The sequence below is a fragment of the Pezoporus flaviventris genome, unplaced genomic scaffold (assembly GCF_033815535.1).
Source record: "Pezoporus flaviventris isolate CSIRO_AGI_PZ_B2104156 unplaced genomic scaffold, CSIRO_AGI_Pfla_v1 ptg000029l, whole genome shotgun sequence".
Classification (NCBI taxonomy): Eukaryota; Metazoa; Chordata; class Aves; order Psittaciformes; family Psittacidae; genus Pezoporus; species Pezoporus flaviventris.
Genome location: NW_026892577.1, coordinates 10,441,426 through 10,458,016, shown reverse-complemented (window position 1 = coordinate 10,458,016; position 16,591 = coordinate 10,441,426). Strand labels below are relative to the sequence as shown.

General features: G+C 45.1%; 1 protein-coding gene across 4 annotated transcripts in view; it reads left to right on the top strand.

The window, feature by feature from the left end:
- The window catches only part of SUFU (SUFU negative regulator of hedgehog signaling), an 89,332-nt gene that overhangs the window by 55,121 nt on the left and 17,620 nt on the right, over positions 1-16,591 (top strand). For 3 of the 4 annotated variants that reach the window (XM_061458872.1, XM_061458876.1, XM_061458875.1), the window contains exons 7-9: positions 3,418-3,574; positions 5,102-5,213; positions 15,783-15,917. In XM_061458872.1, the coding sequence (XP_061314856.1) occupies positions 3,418-3,574; positions 5,102-5,213; positions 15,783-15,917 (404 nt within the window). The remainder of the gene's footprint in view (positions 1-3,417; positions 3,575-5,101; positions 5,214-15,782; positions 15,918-16,591) is intronic. The other variant, XM_061458874.1, reaches the window with a different exon arrangement.

Here is a 16,591-nt window from a genome sequence, read left to right as displayed (position 1 = left end):
CATTGCATTTGCTTATGGTCTGCATGTCTGCATCTGATTACCCTCAGTTGCCTCACAGCATTTCTTGGTTTGAAAGCTTACAAAGAAAACCAAATTCTACTTTTACTGTTTTTAAGGTTTTATTCATCTAAAATAACCCCAGTCTGAGACACACACAAAAAATGTTCCACAAATGTCCTACAATGTGGGAACTAATGCCATGGCAAGTCCTATAAAGTTTTTAGGCTCTTCAGAATGTTGCCCTCTTACCTCCTGGAGGTGTTTCTGTTCTCTGCACACTGGTGATTCCTAATGATAACAGGGTTTTCTTCAATTTACTGTAAATGAAAAGTAGCTCAGCTTACTGGAATCTGAGTCAGCCAAGGCAAGTTAAGGCAAACAAAGAGTACCTGTGCCTCACCAGTGTGTCCTGCCTCTGAAAGCTGCTATGTCTGTGGTCCTTCCGGACTTCCTTACATTGAAGACATTCCTGTTTCTGTTCTCTCTTGCCCATGCAGTAGTGTGTGTGCACAGATGCTTGTGTGAGCCTCCTTCCTGCTCTGCTGCTGCAGCCCCTGGGGATTCACAGGGCGAAACCTGCTCCTGTGGTGCTGAGTCCCACAAAGAGCCTTTGCTGAGCGCAGGGAGCTGGACTGGGTTCAGCTATGTTATGCGTCTCCTGCTCTAATTAGTGGGGAAAGGATAAAGTGCCATTTGCTTGGCATTTTCTTGGTGGTGGCACAGGGTGTGTGAGAGCTGAAAGGCAGCACTGGAAGGAAGATAGGTGGAGAGAAAAGAGGGAGCCGGCAGGGAAAACGGACAACTTTCCCGGGAGCGGACAGGCATGGTGTCTGCCTGGGAAGCGGGCAGAGCTTGTTTTGAGGCTGCATTGTGTCTGTGGGAATTGGTTGAGGCCTAAACCCAGCCCTGGCAGCAGCAGCTGTACTTTCTGTTCGGAGTTGCTGAGAATGGATCCCAACTAAGATGTCATCCCAGGATGTCGGCAATTAACGCTGTGGCAACGCTGGCTGTTTTCTGTTCAGCCAGGCTTCCCTGTAGGCCATTCAGATTTCCCTGGCAGCACTGTCAAGCAATCCTTGTTGGTCCCCAGCTCTGCACTGGTTCTCAGTGCTTCGCTTCTGTTTTAGCAGATATGTCAGAAGAGAATAAAGCTGATTTGAATTTCCTGAGTTGTGGTTGCTGCTCTGCGGGTCACACCGCAGTGCTCTGGCTCATGCAGAAAGGGATCAATGACATACAAGAACCTCAGAGCATCCCTCCCACATGCTGAGAGGAAAATGGGACAGAAACATCCTTTCTTTGAGGAAAGAAAAAGCTGAACCTCCTTTGCCCTGGGCTACTCCAAGCTCCTGCTCGGACTGCCCTTTCAAGGGAGGAAGAAGAGCTTGTCAGTCCAGGCACATCTCTGCTGACTAAAGATGGACTAAAGCTGTGCACTGCCCCAGCTACTGGTTAGTTTTTTTGGGGCTCCCCCCCCACCCCCCCCTTCAATACTTGCAAACGTTATAAAACAGGCATGCAAATTTGGCTGCTTTAGGCCAGATCGTTTCCATCAGTCCCCCTTGATCTCCAGGGGATGCCAACAGAGCTGTGCTTCTTCTCTTGAGGAAGTGCTCTGCAGACCAGCTGAGATGCAGATGACGAGTCCCTTTCCCCCTCCCCAAGGCTCTGTGCACTGTCCGGGGGCCCTGACTGTGGGGATGGAGAAGCATGTCCCACAAGATTGTACTGATGGAGTCTTCAGGGCCCTTTGGGCTCTTCTGTTTTCTGCTAAAGGGCAAGTTTGGTGGTCTTCCCATGCTTCCCCAATCACTGGAACAAAAAGCAACCATGCTGACAAGGCTGATGTGGGTCCTCACAGAGCACTGCGGAGGGCTCCCAAAGGAGCCAAGTGCTAAATCTCACTCGGAGCATTGTTTTGCATGTGTAGGATCGGATGTATTTTTACTTCTTTTTCCACAACTTCTATTTCTGGGTAAAACAACTAATTTGATGTTTAGGATATAACAAAAGAAAATCCCAGCAGATTTGTTATTTCTCAGATTTTCCTATGATGTTTTCATAGAAGCCAGATTCCCCTTGATGCAAGAGGAAGATCCCAATGAGGAGAAGTCTTTCAAGGAGAGAGACAGAAGGAAAGCAGTCTCTTGAATGCTTAAATCTATGTTAGGACTGCCCTGATCCTGCCCTCAGCCACAGGCTTGGGCCAAAGAGCCAGTTTAGGGAGGTGATCCAGCTGAAAGAAACAGTTGGCTCAAGGGAAGGGGTAGGAGCACATGGAGGAGGGTGGGACTGCAGCCTCTAGAATTACATCAGTTTATACTGCTGTGCAACCACACCCTGAGCGCTCGTGCTTATCTTGGAGCTGCTCAGATCCTCTCTTGAATGGTCACAAGAACAGGCAATGCTCTTTCTAGGGCGCAGCTTGCAAGGAGGAACTGAATGTAAGTGGGTTTGGGAAGAGGTGACAGCGGTTAAGAGCAGCCCTTCCTCAGGGTAGCTCAGCCCCGAGTTTGTTCAGCTCAACATCACCCCCTTGTGGGGCAGAGATGGAAATTCAGACTAATGCCAGTTTCCCCAGCAGGTAGGTGTCCTGTGGAAGCGTTGGCTGCAGCGTAGGGCAGTCTTGCTGGCTACAGATGCACATGTCCTGGACAAAGTGCATGGTGTCTGGGAGCATCCAGCTGCTTGTGGGTGGTGTATGACACCTTATGAGGCCCAAATGGTGTTTGCATGCTTGGGAAGTCCAACTTGCAAGGCAGGAAGTTTGTGTGTTTTGCTGATAAAGCTACGCAAAAGCTTTGACATTGTGAACAGACCTGTGTCTCCTTGCACATTTGTCCTTTGCTGAACACCCTAGCACACTGAAAAGCGCAGTGGTTGTCTGGTTTGCCAATGATGAACTCTTGTGAATGATGAGTCTCTCTTTGAGCGCTTTTCATTGTGGGATTCCTTGGTAATCTTGGAAAGAGAACAAGTCTATTCAGGAGTTTGTTATCACTGACATACACTAGGTAGACTGCCAAGCTGTGCTTCACAGAGGAGTGTATAATGTACTTTGAGTTGGTGTAAAATCAGAGCTAACACTGAAAGTAGCAACACTGCATAGCCCAAACCATCAGTTTCCACCTCTCTCTTTCCCTGCCTTATGCCTGCTAGGGCTGTGTAGTGAAGCAGTGGGAAAGGAGTAGGACTTCAGGCCAACCTGCTATGGAAAAGGTTTGTTCCAGTTCAGACCAGCTCCCTAATTTTGCTCAATATGCAGTCACTGTTAGCTGACAGATCAACATATGGAGGACAGAGAGTGGAAACTGGCCACAAAGGAGGGTCATGTAAAGGCTGGGTTGAACCAGGGTGGGTTCCAGCTCGGGTTCAGGCAACACCCAAAACCATCTTGGGGTTTTGGATCTTTTCAAGCAGGAGAGAGTGGACAAAGGGATTGAGACAGATGGCTCAAACCTGAGTGGAGTGAGTGCCAAATGTGCCTGGGACGATCTCAGCCGGCCCCCAGAGGATGATGAAGACAGCAGGAGCATTTGCATTGGGACCCAGCCACGGCGGCTCTCTGGAAAAGGTGAGAGGTCCTGAACTGAGTCACTGTCAGTGCTTGTTTTCTGATGGATCTGGGCAGTGGTCTGAGTCATGCAGCATCTTGGGGTTCATAACAAACACTACAGTTGCTGGAAGGCTCAGTATGTCACAGGAGAGGGAAAGGAACTCTGGTGTGGCCTCTCTGTGTAAGGCAGGGGAGAAGAAAAGAGATCTTTGTGTTGTTTTGTCTAAATGCTTCCTTCAAGTTTTAGGCTATTTCTAATCTAAATCTGCGCAGTTAAACTTAGCACTGGGTGAAAGAAACCAGGACTGTAAACACCTGCAAGGTGAAGCAACTGCATTTTCCCAGGATGTGCTCCTTTACTCACATTGTCACTTCTTGGGTGGCAAGTTAGACTGATCCTGCACATTTCTGTAGCTGAACTCAAGTGATCTTGCAAATACGGAACTCTGGAAAGAAGAAACAAATTACAGCGGAGTTTCCCTTTATAGTGAGATGCCATCTCAGGGTACAGATGTCATTGCCGTTGCACGTGCTTGAAATTACACGTGTTGCCTTTCAAGTGGGTGAAACAATGTAAAATTGGAGGGCTTGTTTTCCTGGAATTAATAATGGTTTCCACAGGAATGGTATCTTACTTGGGTTTAAGTCCATGGTAAAATAAAAAGCATTTAAATACATATAGGGTTCCTTCTGGCTCCTGTGCAAATATTTTGAGCTGCATTGAATCTAAAAAGGCTGTTTTCCTTCAGCTCTGTGAATGGAGAGCCCAAGACTGGTGAACATGATGAGATTTGTGTAGCCGTCAAAAGATTTTTAAATCGTTTGGATATTTTTTGTCTACCCAATTCCCACATTTCTCAAAAAAAGATGAGGAAACTTCTAAGGAAAGCAAGGCTCCTATTGAAGTATTTGGCCATTAGACATTATAGGCAGATGAAAAAGTAAGAAGACTGCATCTGAACTGCATAATTTGCAGTTTATTTTCAAATGTGAGCTTCAGGCTAAAGTTTGCCCTGCATGAAATTCCCTTCTTTTGTGAATCTTGTCGTTAATTAATCAACAGATTTGCAAAGCCAATTGCAAAAGCTTGGGAATGTCCTTGCACTCATTTGGTAAAGGAACGAATTCCTGTTATGCCTAATGGGAAAAGTGGCTTCCAGTGCAAAGGCTGGAAGTGTCATGAGGTTCTGTAGGAGCTGCAGAAACAGCAAACACCTCATTTATGAAAGGATACAAAACTACTCAGAATTTCCTCATGAGGAGGGCTCAGTACAAAAGGTTCCAGCTCTCCTTGCCTGACATAACGTCGCAGCCCAAAGCGAGAGAATTCAGTCTGACTTTACAAAGTGAAATGACTCCTGAGGTGCAGAAAGAGCTGGTAAGAATTAACCCTTAAGAGATCTTCATTTCTTTCTGAAGGGGAAGAGTTTAGATGAAACACAGCATAGAAACAGGCCTTAAAAAAAAGTCAACCAGCTGACATTTCCTTATGTCTGTGATGTTTCTGAGGACTCTAAGTCATGTTTAAAAAATTTCTCTTTGCAGATACAGAGCAGATCAGGGAGACTTTGCGGAGAGGGCTTGAGATTAACAGCAAACCTGTTCTACCTCCAATAAATTCACAAAGACAGAACGGGTTGAACCACGACCGAGCACCGTAAGTTTCACCCTGCACACTCCACACTCAGATGGGGGGCATGGGGAGGCTAAAGAGTTAAGTGTGGGAAACAAGGTTAAAGCTGGGTGGGAAAAGACTTGGCAGGGGGAAAGGAAGGCTAGCAGCAAATACTTGCACAGCACAAGGACAGTGGGAGAAGAGTTGCTGAAGTTGGGTTAATGGGCTGATACTCAGGAGGGCAGATTTTGAGGAGGGTTTTCGACAAACCTTGCTAATGCAAAGCAGCTCTGACTGTGTTCTGTAGAACCTGCTGTTTGTGATGTACAGTGATTGGAATCAAACTGGACTGAGCCCTGTAAAATGTACGGATACCTATAAAGTGCATGGTATCCAAAGAGCTAGGTGGCATAGATGAGTGTTTGCTGATGTTTTTGCCTAAGCATTTCGATTTCAAGCCCATCATTACAAACCTTTTGCTTAAAATGTTGGGTTTATTCCCCCTTTTATTTTTAAGTGACTTTGATCTTACCTTGCTTAAGCATGCATGTACTGGCAGTAACTGCATACCAGTACCACCCTGCTCTCTAATAGTCTGTAGACTAACAGGTGATTTAAGTAGGACCTGGTGGTCCTCATTTGTAACTTGACTTCACTGAATCTATAGGAAATTACCTGTGATTTCAAGCCATCTCCGGTATCTGGACTTAGGTCTTTGGGGTTTCTCCCCTTCCTCGCTTCAGCTTGTTTCAGTTGCTGGTTAAATATCTTCCCACCAATCTTTATGTTTTCATCTAAATGATACAGAGAGGCATGCATCTTTGCTGTGCTCTTTCATCTTGGTATTTCCTTCGGTTTCCTAGTCTCCAGTGAACATCTGTGCTTTCTTGTTCCAAGAGTAAAGATCATCATGAAATCAGCTCTTTCCTGTAGTGCCAGGCAGGGACAGTGTCCTGCTCTGTTTCAGTTCCTGTTCCTTTCTTGATTCAAGCATTTCATGAGAAAAATATTCCTCATCCTTTATTAGGACCCTGATGTCCTTTCTTGTTCCATTTTGTGGCTGACTTCCGATTTGCCTTGTATATGAATATTTCCGAGTTGCCTAATCCTTTTGGGGGAAGTATTATGTCAGTTGCTGATGCTGTGTACTAATAAGTAATATGAGATATTGCTGCTTATTAAAGAAAAATCTCAAGTGGCTTTATTATTGCTTTAGAAATAATCTTACTTTTGCTATATAGTAATTCTGTGGAGCCAGATTCTGACCTGACTCCGATTTTGAGAAGTATTTCTGTACCTAAAGTTTGGTCCTGTTGGCACCACTGAAAAAACAAAACAATTTGCACAAGTCACACCCAACTTGGGAAGGCTCAAAAGTATTGAGCAGCATTTCTCACAGATGCTGGGCTCACATGAATCTGCATGCCCAGTGAAAACTCTGAGTTCACAGTGGTTGGGGAAGACCAGAGACATTTGGGGTGCACATCAGGTCAGGAAGGCAGCTGATTGGTAAGCCTTAATGCTGGGAGACAGTTGCTTAGATAAGAAAGCTTTATGTTATTCAGGATAAGATAAACAGAGATGCACTCAAGACATGGTGGTGAAAGGTTAGCAGAGGTCTAAGATGAAGCACACAAATATTTATCTGGGGTTTTAACTGTTCTGAGGCACAGAGAGGAAAGCAGGTCAAATTCAGAGCCTCATAGCCATGACAGTGCTCTTTGTTGCAAACTTCTCTTACCTATAGCAGCTGCTCACCCACCCTATCTGAAGCCTGAGTGGTAGGAATGGCTGGCTCCCAGTGTTTGCCTCCTAGAGATCAATACATTTCTCTGAGGCCTATGGTTACCACTATGGAAACTGATAGCTAGCCTGTTTCTCCACAACAGCAATTGATTTAAGGAAAGAGAGCTGTCACCTGTGTGTCTTGCCAGCGGATAGTTTGGTGATAGTACCAATAGGTCTCCTCAATGCAAGTGTGTCATAGTACTTTCTTCCTCTATCTTACTGACTACTTTGAGAGGAATTTGATGAAGGTCTTTTTCTATTTGTGTAGTGGCTTGTCTTCTACAATTCATGTACTGGATAAAATGGGACTTGTTGAGTGCATTGGGCATACTGAGAGGGGTGGTTTGTGCTGGAAAGCAGTGTTTACTCACAAACTCAAACTGGTACTTAAATCAGGCCTGATGAGTATATTTACTGGCTGAAATTTAGCAGTCACCACGTTTTCCAGCACAGTGTGGTACAGATAAAGCAGAAGAGGGAAATCTTACTAGGTCTCAACCTTTCTTAACACACTGTCTCAGCATGTCTTACGTGTTTCAGCAATGTTGCTCAACATGCTATAAAGTACATGAGCATGATCTGGAGACTCTTGTCTTCAGCAGCTACAGAAGGATGTAACTTAAAGAGTTTAGCTTTTTCATGTAGTAATATATCTACATCATATTCACTGCAGGTAGCTGCAATGGCAAAGGATGAGACACAAAAGCACAAAACCAGTGCAGATACAGTAATTTCATTAAGACTTACAAGCACCTGAGATGAAGGACAGCTCTGCACATAGATCTAGTCCTCCTGGTGCAATCCTTGCTTGGGCCTGGTAGGGTTACAACTCAGTTCTGTCCTTCAGTGTAAATCTTGTGTAATCAAAGGCAAGTCATTTAGCTATTGAGCTTCAGTTCTGAATCTATAAAATGGGACTAATAACAATGTCATCTTCTTGAGGCACCACAAGGATAAATATGTTAACGATTACGAGGTGGTGGCTGATGGGAAGCAGGCTTGTGTGTAATCATATCCTGCACTGTACACACCAGACCATAAAATATCAAACCCATGGTTCATTGCAGAGGGCCTGTGAATAACTAGTGCGTTAGAGGCTCCTTGGGAACTTGACAGCAACACTGTTGGGGCATGGCAAATTGTTTCAGATCCCAAATCTACTTGCCATAGGGAGCACTGCAGAACCCCAGGCTGTCAAATTTGCACCCAAATGACATTAGGATCTTAAAGTCTGACACAGACTCTAATGGAATTGTGCAGAAGAGGAATGTGCTGTTTATTTATCATAGATTTGCAACCACCAGCTGCTTTCCTAGTAGCTTTCTTCCCTTTCTTTCATCTTAACCCTACCACCCACACACAGTAATCTATCAGAGCTTAAAGGCAACAACCTGTTCTGCATTCAGTGTCACAAAATTGTATCAGAAGCACTCAAACTCTCAAATATTTATTGGTATAAAATGTGGAGGATCCGAATTCCATACAGATTTCACTGCCTTTGTGTAGTTACAGTTTTCAGCACTTACGCAAAAGCCTCCTTTTGTTTGGGTGCAGATAGGACTTGATTCAGTGTTCTGGCCCCAGCAAAGCACATACTTACATGTAAAGCATGCATACTACCATACTGTCCCAGAGTCCTAAAAAAAAAGTTCCTTTGAGAAAAAACTGGTTTCTGTCAGAACGCTGTTGGGCAGCTGTGGTATTTTGATTCATTAGTGTTATTACTGTAGACTGTGTAGCCCTTTTTCTCCTAAGGATATGAATAAAAGCACTCTTAATGCTTAAAACTGCACCAGACATCTGTTTCTCAAAATGACTGTTAGCTCAGTTCGTAAGCAGCCATTAAATCAGTTAGTACACATAAAACAAAAGAACATGTAAATTAATCTTTGGAAACATGACTAATCATTTTGACCATAGGTAACATAATACTCTTGATTACTGCTTGGAAAAATGGGTGGTGTGTGAATATAAATGTACTTTACATTGTTTATTTCTTAGGACCCCTTAGCACCTTAGTAGGTGCTGCTCAGACAGACAGAAAGGCAAAGCTTCCGGTTGCCTGAACCATACCGATTCACTCTTGGATATAGTGAGCTCTTACCCTTAGGGAACATTTAGATGTTAGGCTAAGTCCTGCTGCTGCTAAGACCTCGGAGGGCTGGAAGCTCCAGATGTCAGAGTTAAGTGGCACTTGTGGAGTCTTGCTTCATTCAGTATTTAATTTCTTCATGTAGTAAGTTCTGGAGCCGAGTCTTTAGTTTTCCTTGGTAATTATCTCTCTGCTTTCCTGTGAGGTAGGCAAATAGTATCTCCGCTTTGTAGAGGAAGATAGAGGAGTTAATTTGCCACAGTTGCAGTGAGAGCCAGGGTTGGGATAGGGGAATTCATGACCTTTTCCACCCCTCAAGGGTCCCCTTGATCACGCAATGTTGCTGAAAGTGATATTTTTCTGCCCCTTGGCTGACTCAGACTGTTCTACAGCTCCTGTGAGCTGAGGCATGGAGTAGAAACCTAGAGCTAGCATGCTGCATTGCTGCACATGCTGAGGCTAAAATTATCAGTAATTGCTACATTTCACTGTGCCAGGAGTCAAGTAATGGCCGTGTGCATCCTCGTGTCTGAAGGTGAGGCTTCAGTGTTCTAAAAAGGTCTCCCAAGGCTGTGTTAATTTGATGAGGCTTTTCCAGCATATCTTTGCTGTTTATCACTTTCCCCCTTCTCAAGAAGCATAAGGTGGTGTGGTTCAACATACCTGATTCCCCTATTTTTGTTTGGGATTCCCAGATAACTCTGTGGGCACTGGTCTTCCCCTTGTATTGCAGTGGTTCATCCAGGGATCCACACTGAATGCCCCAGAGACCTCAGATCCCATCTGCATTCAATTTCCAGTCAGAAAGGTTGAGTCTAGGGAAACCTGAACATTCGGTAGCTCTGTGACCATCTGCTGATTCCATCCAGCCCTGAACAGTTTCCAGCTGTGTGTGGAAATGAAGGCAGCTTCCTGGCAAAGGGAGCAGGGAACAACCCTCCGGCAGGTGGGGCTGGCAGAACTGTCCTGGCTGTGACCTTCTGGTGCCCTGCACCCTGAGCATCTCAGGATGTTGGCATTCCTTTGTGGGAAGAAGGAGTTGTGTCACTCCAGGAGTGCTCCCTGGAAAACCCCAGACCGTCACACGGTAGGCCTGGTTTGGAGAGCATGAGTAACAGAGGCACCGCTTCCAGAAATGGAGTACTCTGCCCATGCAGTTCCCCTGACTTGGTAAATAGGGCATGCTGATGTCTCCTTTCAGTGAGTAGCACTGGGTTAATGCACATTAACAAGCTCCATCTGACCAGCATTTCTGAGGAAGCTCTGACAGTAATACCAAGATGTAGGATTTGTTTCAAGGCCAGTCTGCACTTCGCTTCTCCCAGTTGCACTGGATTTTGTTTGCTGCTTTCCTTGGGCGGAGGGGAGCTGTTGTCTGTGTAGCTGGTTTCCTGTCTTCAGTTCTTGGAGGCAAACTTTTACATAAAGGGGAACATTTCAGCATTCTCTGAAACTATCCAGTTCTGGCTAGACTTTCTGATTCTGCAGCCACTAAGCTGTAAGTTTCCAATCCAGTCCTGCTTATTTAGGCATGCTCTCTCATCAAGACGCCATTCAGTGGTGTCTTGCTTAAGTAAGGAATGCTAAATGGGGGGAGGCAATATACTTTAGGGAGTGTCTCCCATCATGAGGCTGAGTGCTGGGTGACAAGCCTGCGAACTAGTAAAGTAAATGTCTGGAAAACCAATGTCAGAAGAAGTGCAGAACGGCCACCATGCAATAATTTGCAGTTCTGCATAGCTTTCCCCATCTAGGAATCCAAAAGTGCTTTGCAAACATTGACTTAATCCTTGCAACATCTCTACGTGGAAAAACGTCTCGGTTTTACAGACAGGGAACCTGAAACATAAAAGACTTAACTTCGCTCAATGAGTCTGCAGGGTGCCAGTGGCACAGCCTGAATCTCTCCATCCCTGCTCAGTTGCAGCGCTGGAAGAGTCTTGGCCCCCTGCAAGCACTGACAGTAGTTACTATGCAGCTTTCTAAAGGGATGTGTGATTGGCAAGATGCTGCTGGCATTGTCCTTGGAGCCCTTCCATGCCAGGAAATGCACACGGAACATCTTCACTGTCTGGTTTAACCAGGGTGACGAGCATCCAGGTCTGAACAGTCCAGCTAGCCTTGTCTCAGTGTGACCACAGCAGGAGCTGTGTAACCGTGTCCTCCCCATTCCTGCACTTGCCTCTGTGCATCTGTGACGTGTGCTTTAACTTCGTTTGCCAAGATGCTTAGGGCTCTTTCCCACAACTGCTGGTTTGCCCTTCAGGGGAGACTATGGGAAAGACATTGGAGGATTGATGGCACTGAAGTGATCTTTGACGGTATCTTCGTTAGGGAGTGAAGAGGTTGGGAAAGGAAGAAGCGGGGGGGGGGGGGGGCAAGTGGTTCAACCTTTCTCCCCCAGCTCTGTAAGCTTACACTGATGGTTTTCATTTTCTGGGGTTTGTGCTGAGAAAGCAAGGAGCAGTGACTCTAACTCAGGTTAGTGGTGCGGTAGGCACCCACTCCTACAAAGAGCCCTTGCCATAGCCAGCTTCCAACAGTATGTCCTTTGGTACCTGGGAGGGTAACTTGGAAATACAGTGAAATTATGCTCTATGTCAGTGACAGAGCTTGGAAGGGAACTGAGACCTCCTTCTGTGACAGATCCATGAGATCAAACACTCTGATCATAAAGCAAAACACAAATGCAAGAATAAATAAACCTTTCTTAATTCAATCAGCCTGGATATTCTTGAATCCCATAAAATAACTGCCAGCGGTTGCTTGAGAAGAGGTTGTTATAAACATGGCTTAGAAGGAGGGGACATCCAAACTTTGTGCAACCCGGTGATTGCATTGGCGATTTTCCAGGAGCCCCATGGGCTGCTGCTAATTGCCATCAACTTAAGAAGGTTGCAGCCACCCTCGTCTTTAGTGCAAAGGCAGGGCCCTCGGGAGGCGGCAGGTTCCAGCGTGTGGCTCACATTGAGAAGGAGCACAGCACGCTGGGACATGTAGTCTCCTCAGGCCCTTTGTCCCTGTTGACAGAGGTCTGGGAAAGCTGCAGGCCACATTGGACACCTTTGCAAAGGTTTGACAACCCCTGTCTTGAAAGAGGGGGGAAGAATTAGATTTGGCTTTCTTTAAGTTCATGGGCTGTTAATCAGCATTCATGAGATTTAAAAATAAATAAAAAACCCCAACAAACCTCATTTCCTCTCTCTCTCTCCTCTGCCCAGAAGCAGACTACTGGTAGAAACCTAAGCTGGAAAAAATAGTTGAAAGTCAGCTAAAGTCACCTTGGTAACTGCAGCAATACACTTGCCCAGAACAGGAGACATCAAACCCAACTACAAACAGCTTTAAAGAAACAAAAAGAATGTAATCATCTAAAGAATTAATCTGACAACTGCCCACGTTTACACCTCCCACCAGCTCCCAATCAGAGGGAAATGCGCTTTAATCTCCTCCAACTCCCCTCCAGTTTCACAAAACATGAGATGTGCAGTCCTTAAACTGGGGCATTTCCGGCATGCCATTTCCATTTAAATCTACAGCCTTTCCTAATGCAGCAGCCTGGCTTTTCCAGACTTGTTTTTTCTGGACACTGAGAAACATGAATTTTTTTTGTGTGGGTTGGATGAAGTATTAAATCTGGATTAGACAAAGTTTGCAGCATTTTACATGATAGTCAGCTAGATCTTAGTCATAACAAGTAAAACTCCACTGGCTTTTGGTGCTGATTTATTTGGTGATGGGCTGGAGGAAGCAAAGGCTTATGGGTAACTGACAGTTGTAAAACCAGGGATGTTAGTGTTAGGAAGCAAACCTTTTCTACATTTTCTTCTGAGGCTCAAAGCTACAAGCTGTGGATGGCAGTGTGTGTTACGACATGAGCATTTCATTAATAACAACCTTGAAGTCCTGCTGACCCTTCATCTGGGCCATCGCCCTTTGGAAGGATTTCCATTCCCCAAAAGAGATTTTAAGGGGTCATGCCAAGTCCCTGTGTCATGCAACATATTCCAGAGTCTGCAAGTAATTGCACTGTGGCCTTTTGGATGTGTTATATGCAGTCCACAACACACAGCTCTTGTGTAGAAGGATTTAGCTTAGATAGATGATTATTTGGTTTCTGCTATTGGAGCTTCACCCTTAACTTTAAATAGCTGAAATTGTGTGAGAAACACAGAGACCGTGACTATTTCGGGAAGGTTTTGTGGAAAGGATTAATACTTTCATGTCATTCAAAGTATTAACTGCTATTTTGCTTCACTCCTTCACCTTTTTGACAGAAGGGCTGGTTACTTATTAATGTGAAGTCATAATTATTGACAGCCTTAAAGTCATGACAGTTCCGTTTGATAGTTACACATTAGTCAACATCTTCTCTTGAGCATGTAATGACAAACAGCATTTGCTGGTTTTAATAAGACTTAGAAAGCTTTGCCCCTTGCCTCCAGAATGTTGTCGTCATTCCTATTATTGCATTAGCAACCGGAGGCTGTTTTCCCTCCGGACTGCAGCCCCATTGTGCTAGCGGCTGTACTGGATAGCGTGGTGGGAACCTAAAATCCCACCTTCGGCTCAGGGAGGTTTGGAGCCATGGGGCATGGGGAACTGTCCTGTGTCTGTTTGTCCTTCTGACGCATAAACCTACCTACAGCAGCAGTTGCCTGGAAGGCTGTAAGGGGACATGCCCAGCACTTTTAGGCGGTCCAGGTGACAAGGGCACAGTCTCTTGTCTATAGCAGTAATATTGCTGTAAAGCTCCTGATCTGCTCCAGGGTGCATAAACTTCAGAGCTGCATTTAATGAGTGCAAGCTTATGGCCTGCTTGAAAATCATGCGTTGCTAATGGGTGACCCTTTGGTAGGGGTTGATAAATGAATGATTGGAAGCCGTAGACCACAGGCTGACTTTCCCACAGCTCACTGTGTATATAAGATCTGATAAGGAAGTTGAGGCAAAGCTTAGCTTAAGGTCAACTGATCATTAATCAACTGTAACTGCACTTCTCTGGTAATCAGCCTGTAAAATGCTGGCCCACTCCACTCTTTGAAGACCCCACCTACAAAGAGCTGTAAAATGTTTGCTGAAGTAGATTAAACATAGCTTTAAGTGCCACCTATAGACTACAAAGCATGTTGTGTCTTTGCTTCAGGGTTAAGCCACCAAACTTGACGCTCTTGCTGACTCTCAGTCCATCAGCCCACCCTGTTTATAAACTGTGTCCTGAGTTACTGTGTCCTTGCTGGGCCCACATTGCTTTTGTGTGTTGCCAAGGCAGAACCTGGGGCATGGTTCAGTTTTTTGTCTTGCAGGCAGCCAAGCTGCTTGGTTTATTTTTTCTCCTCGTGTCTGATCTGGCCATGCAGAGTATTTGCAGGAGAGCGCTGTGAGATATCAGAGTTTAGCTTGTATCCTCATTTCAGTCTGGGTGAAAGGCTCACCTAGGTCTGGGTGACCTGGCGAAGCAACAGGCTGATCTGCTTTGGAAGCCACACTGAACTATATTACAGTGAGAGTGGTGGATGAGAGTTATTCTGGGACAGAACCCAAATGTAAAATCAAGTAAAGGTGTGATTTAAGTCAGCTTGTGAGGGTCAGGCTGCTTCTTTATGACCATTTCCAGATGTACATTAAAGTGGTTCCTCTTAGGTGGAGGAAAGACCACGTTTACCAGTGTTCCCAAATGGAGCCACAGCCTGATAGCCTTGTTTGGCTTTTTGTCTGTCTGACACGATGTAAACACATTGCAGTGTGGCATCTCCCAGTTTCCTTCTCCTTTCCCTGTCCTACTCTGGTGATTCTGTGCTACAAAAACTATCTTAACAAAGTCTTAACCTCTGTTAAGTTCACATGGAATGCCAGGTGGCAAAAATACATCGCATGGCAGACACATCACAGCAGTCTGTCATCTGCAAAAATTGTAGTCCCCCCTTTTCTTTGTTCTGGCCTATCAAGTAAGGGATCGCGCTGATGCTCTTTGGACATATAAAGTGTTTATGATCAAGTATTTAGAGATATACCATTGAATTATCTAGAGGATTCTTTCTGGCAAAGTTCCTAATTATGTAACAGCATGACCTTTAGTCCCAGCTTCACAATATGCTGGTCTTGCAGAAATGAACGAATAAGAAAGCAAAGCTGTATTGTCTTAAAGCAGCTCTGTTTACAAGGGAAAACAATCTTCATATGTCCTACTTGTCACATGTAGAGTCCACCTTTTGGCTGTTGCACTTGATGCTGGTGGAAGAGGAGGGTTCTCAAAACATTTTGGTTGAACTGTGCAAAGAAATGACTTAGGGATGCCTCAGACCTCAAAGATATTCAAGCTAAGGCACCAGGGAATGGACAACTCTGTCCTACAGGCCACTGCCTAAAAATCCTGAAGATAAAGCAAAAGCAGGAGGGAAGGCGCACATGGTAATTCTTCCAAGCCATTTTAAGGGGTTTTGGAGAACGTAGGTTTGCTCCCGTTCTTTCCGGAAATTTTAGTTCTTGTATGCTGGGAAGGGATGTACCATGTGTGTGCACCAATTGAGATCCCAGGTCGTCAAATCAAGGTGAAGAGCTGCATGCTGGGGCTGAGGGAGGCTGTGTCTCTGTAGGAGTGATGAAAACTCAGATGTGCGTTTGTACAGTTTGCTCCTGTGTCCTTCAGCATTCACACAATCGCTCTGAAACACAGCCGAAAGCACACAGCACTGGGATCCTAAATATGTGCATTTTGTCTCTTCTCTTAGAAGCCGTAAGGACAGCTTAGAGAGCGAGAGCTCAGCAGCTATCATTCCTCATGAGCTAATCCGCACAAGACAGCTGGAGAGTGTACACCTGAAATTTAACCAGGAGTCCGGAGCACTCATTCCCCTCTGTCTAAGGTGAGCGAAGCTGTCCTCCTCCTCAGCTTGTGCTAACATGCTGCTTTTGCCTTGTGGCGTTGTTTCACCATACAGACATGCATGCAATGGGTCTTTAAAGGCCAGAGCTGAGATATTTTGCCAAAACACATTAGAAACAGATGATTCTTTGCATGTGTGTTCATCAGGGTAAGATTGTTTCTCATTCTTTTTATGTCCTTCAGTGTATTTTGAGTGCTGAAACAGGACAGGGTTAATGGGGGGGGGGGGGTATTAATGTAACACTGGCAGCTCTGTGATAAAGAAGGGATGTCTTAACATTCTCTGTCAAAGAAATCCCTTAAGTTGTTAATTCTGGCTTACGAGCTCAGACACAGGTGGTTGTGCAAAGTCTGTTTGCAGTCAGTTCATGCGTGCAAGTGTGTTTTTCAGCCAAATTATGTCACATACATGACAGAAGGAGCAAAAACATCGCGTGTGTACTCTGCACATTGTCTTTTGAAGGTTCAGGCTCCGCATACCACTGCAAGTGACTTTTCTGAGTTTCCACAGTTCAGTCAGCAGCATTTTTAAAAATACCTGTGGCAAATATCATAGTCCTTAACATAAAGATGAACTGTGGGGTTGAGACAAATGGTTGTAGGTGACTGAGTTACTTCAGCTTAATGGGTTACATATCTGTAGTATCAGAGTTA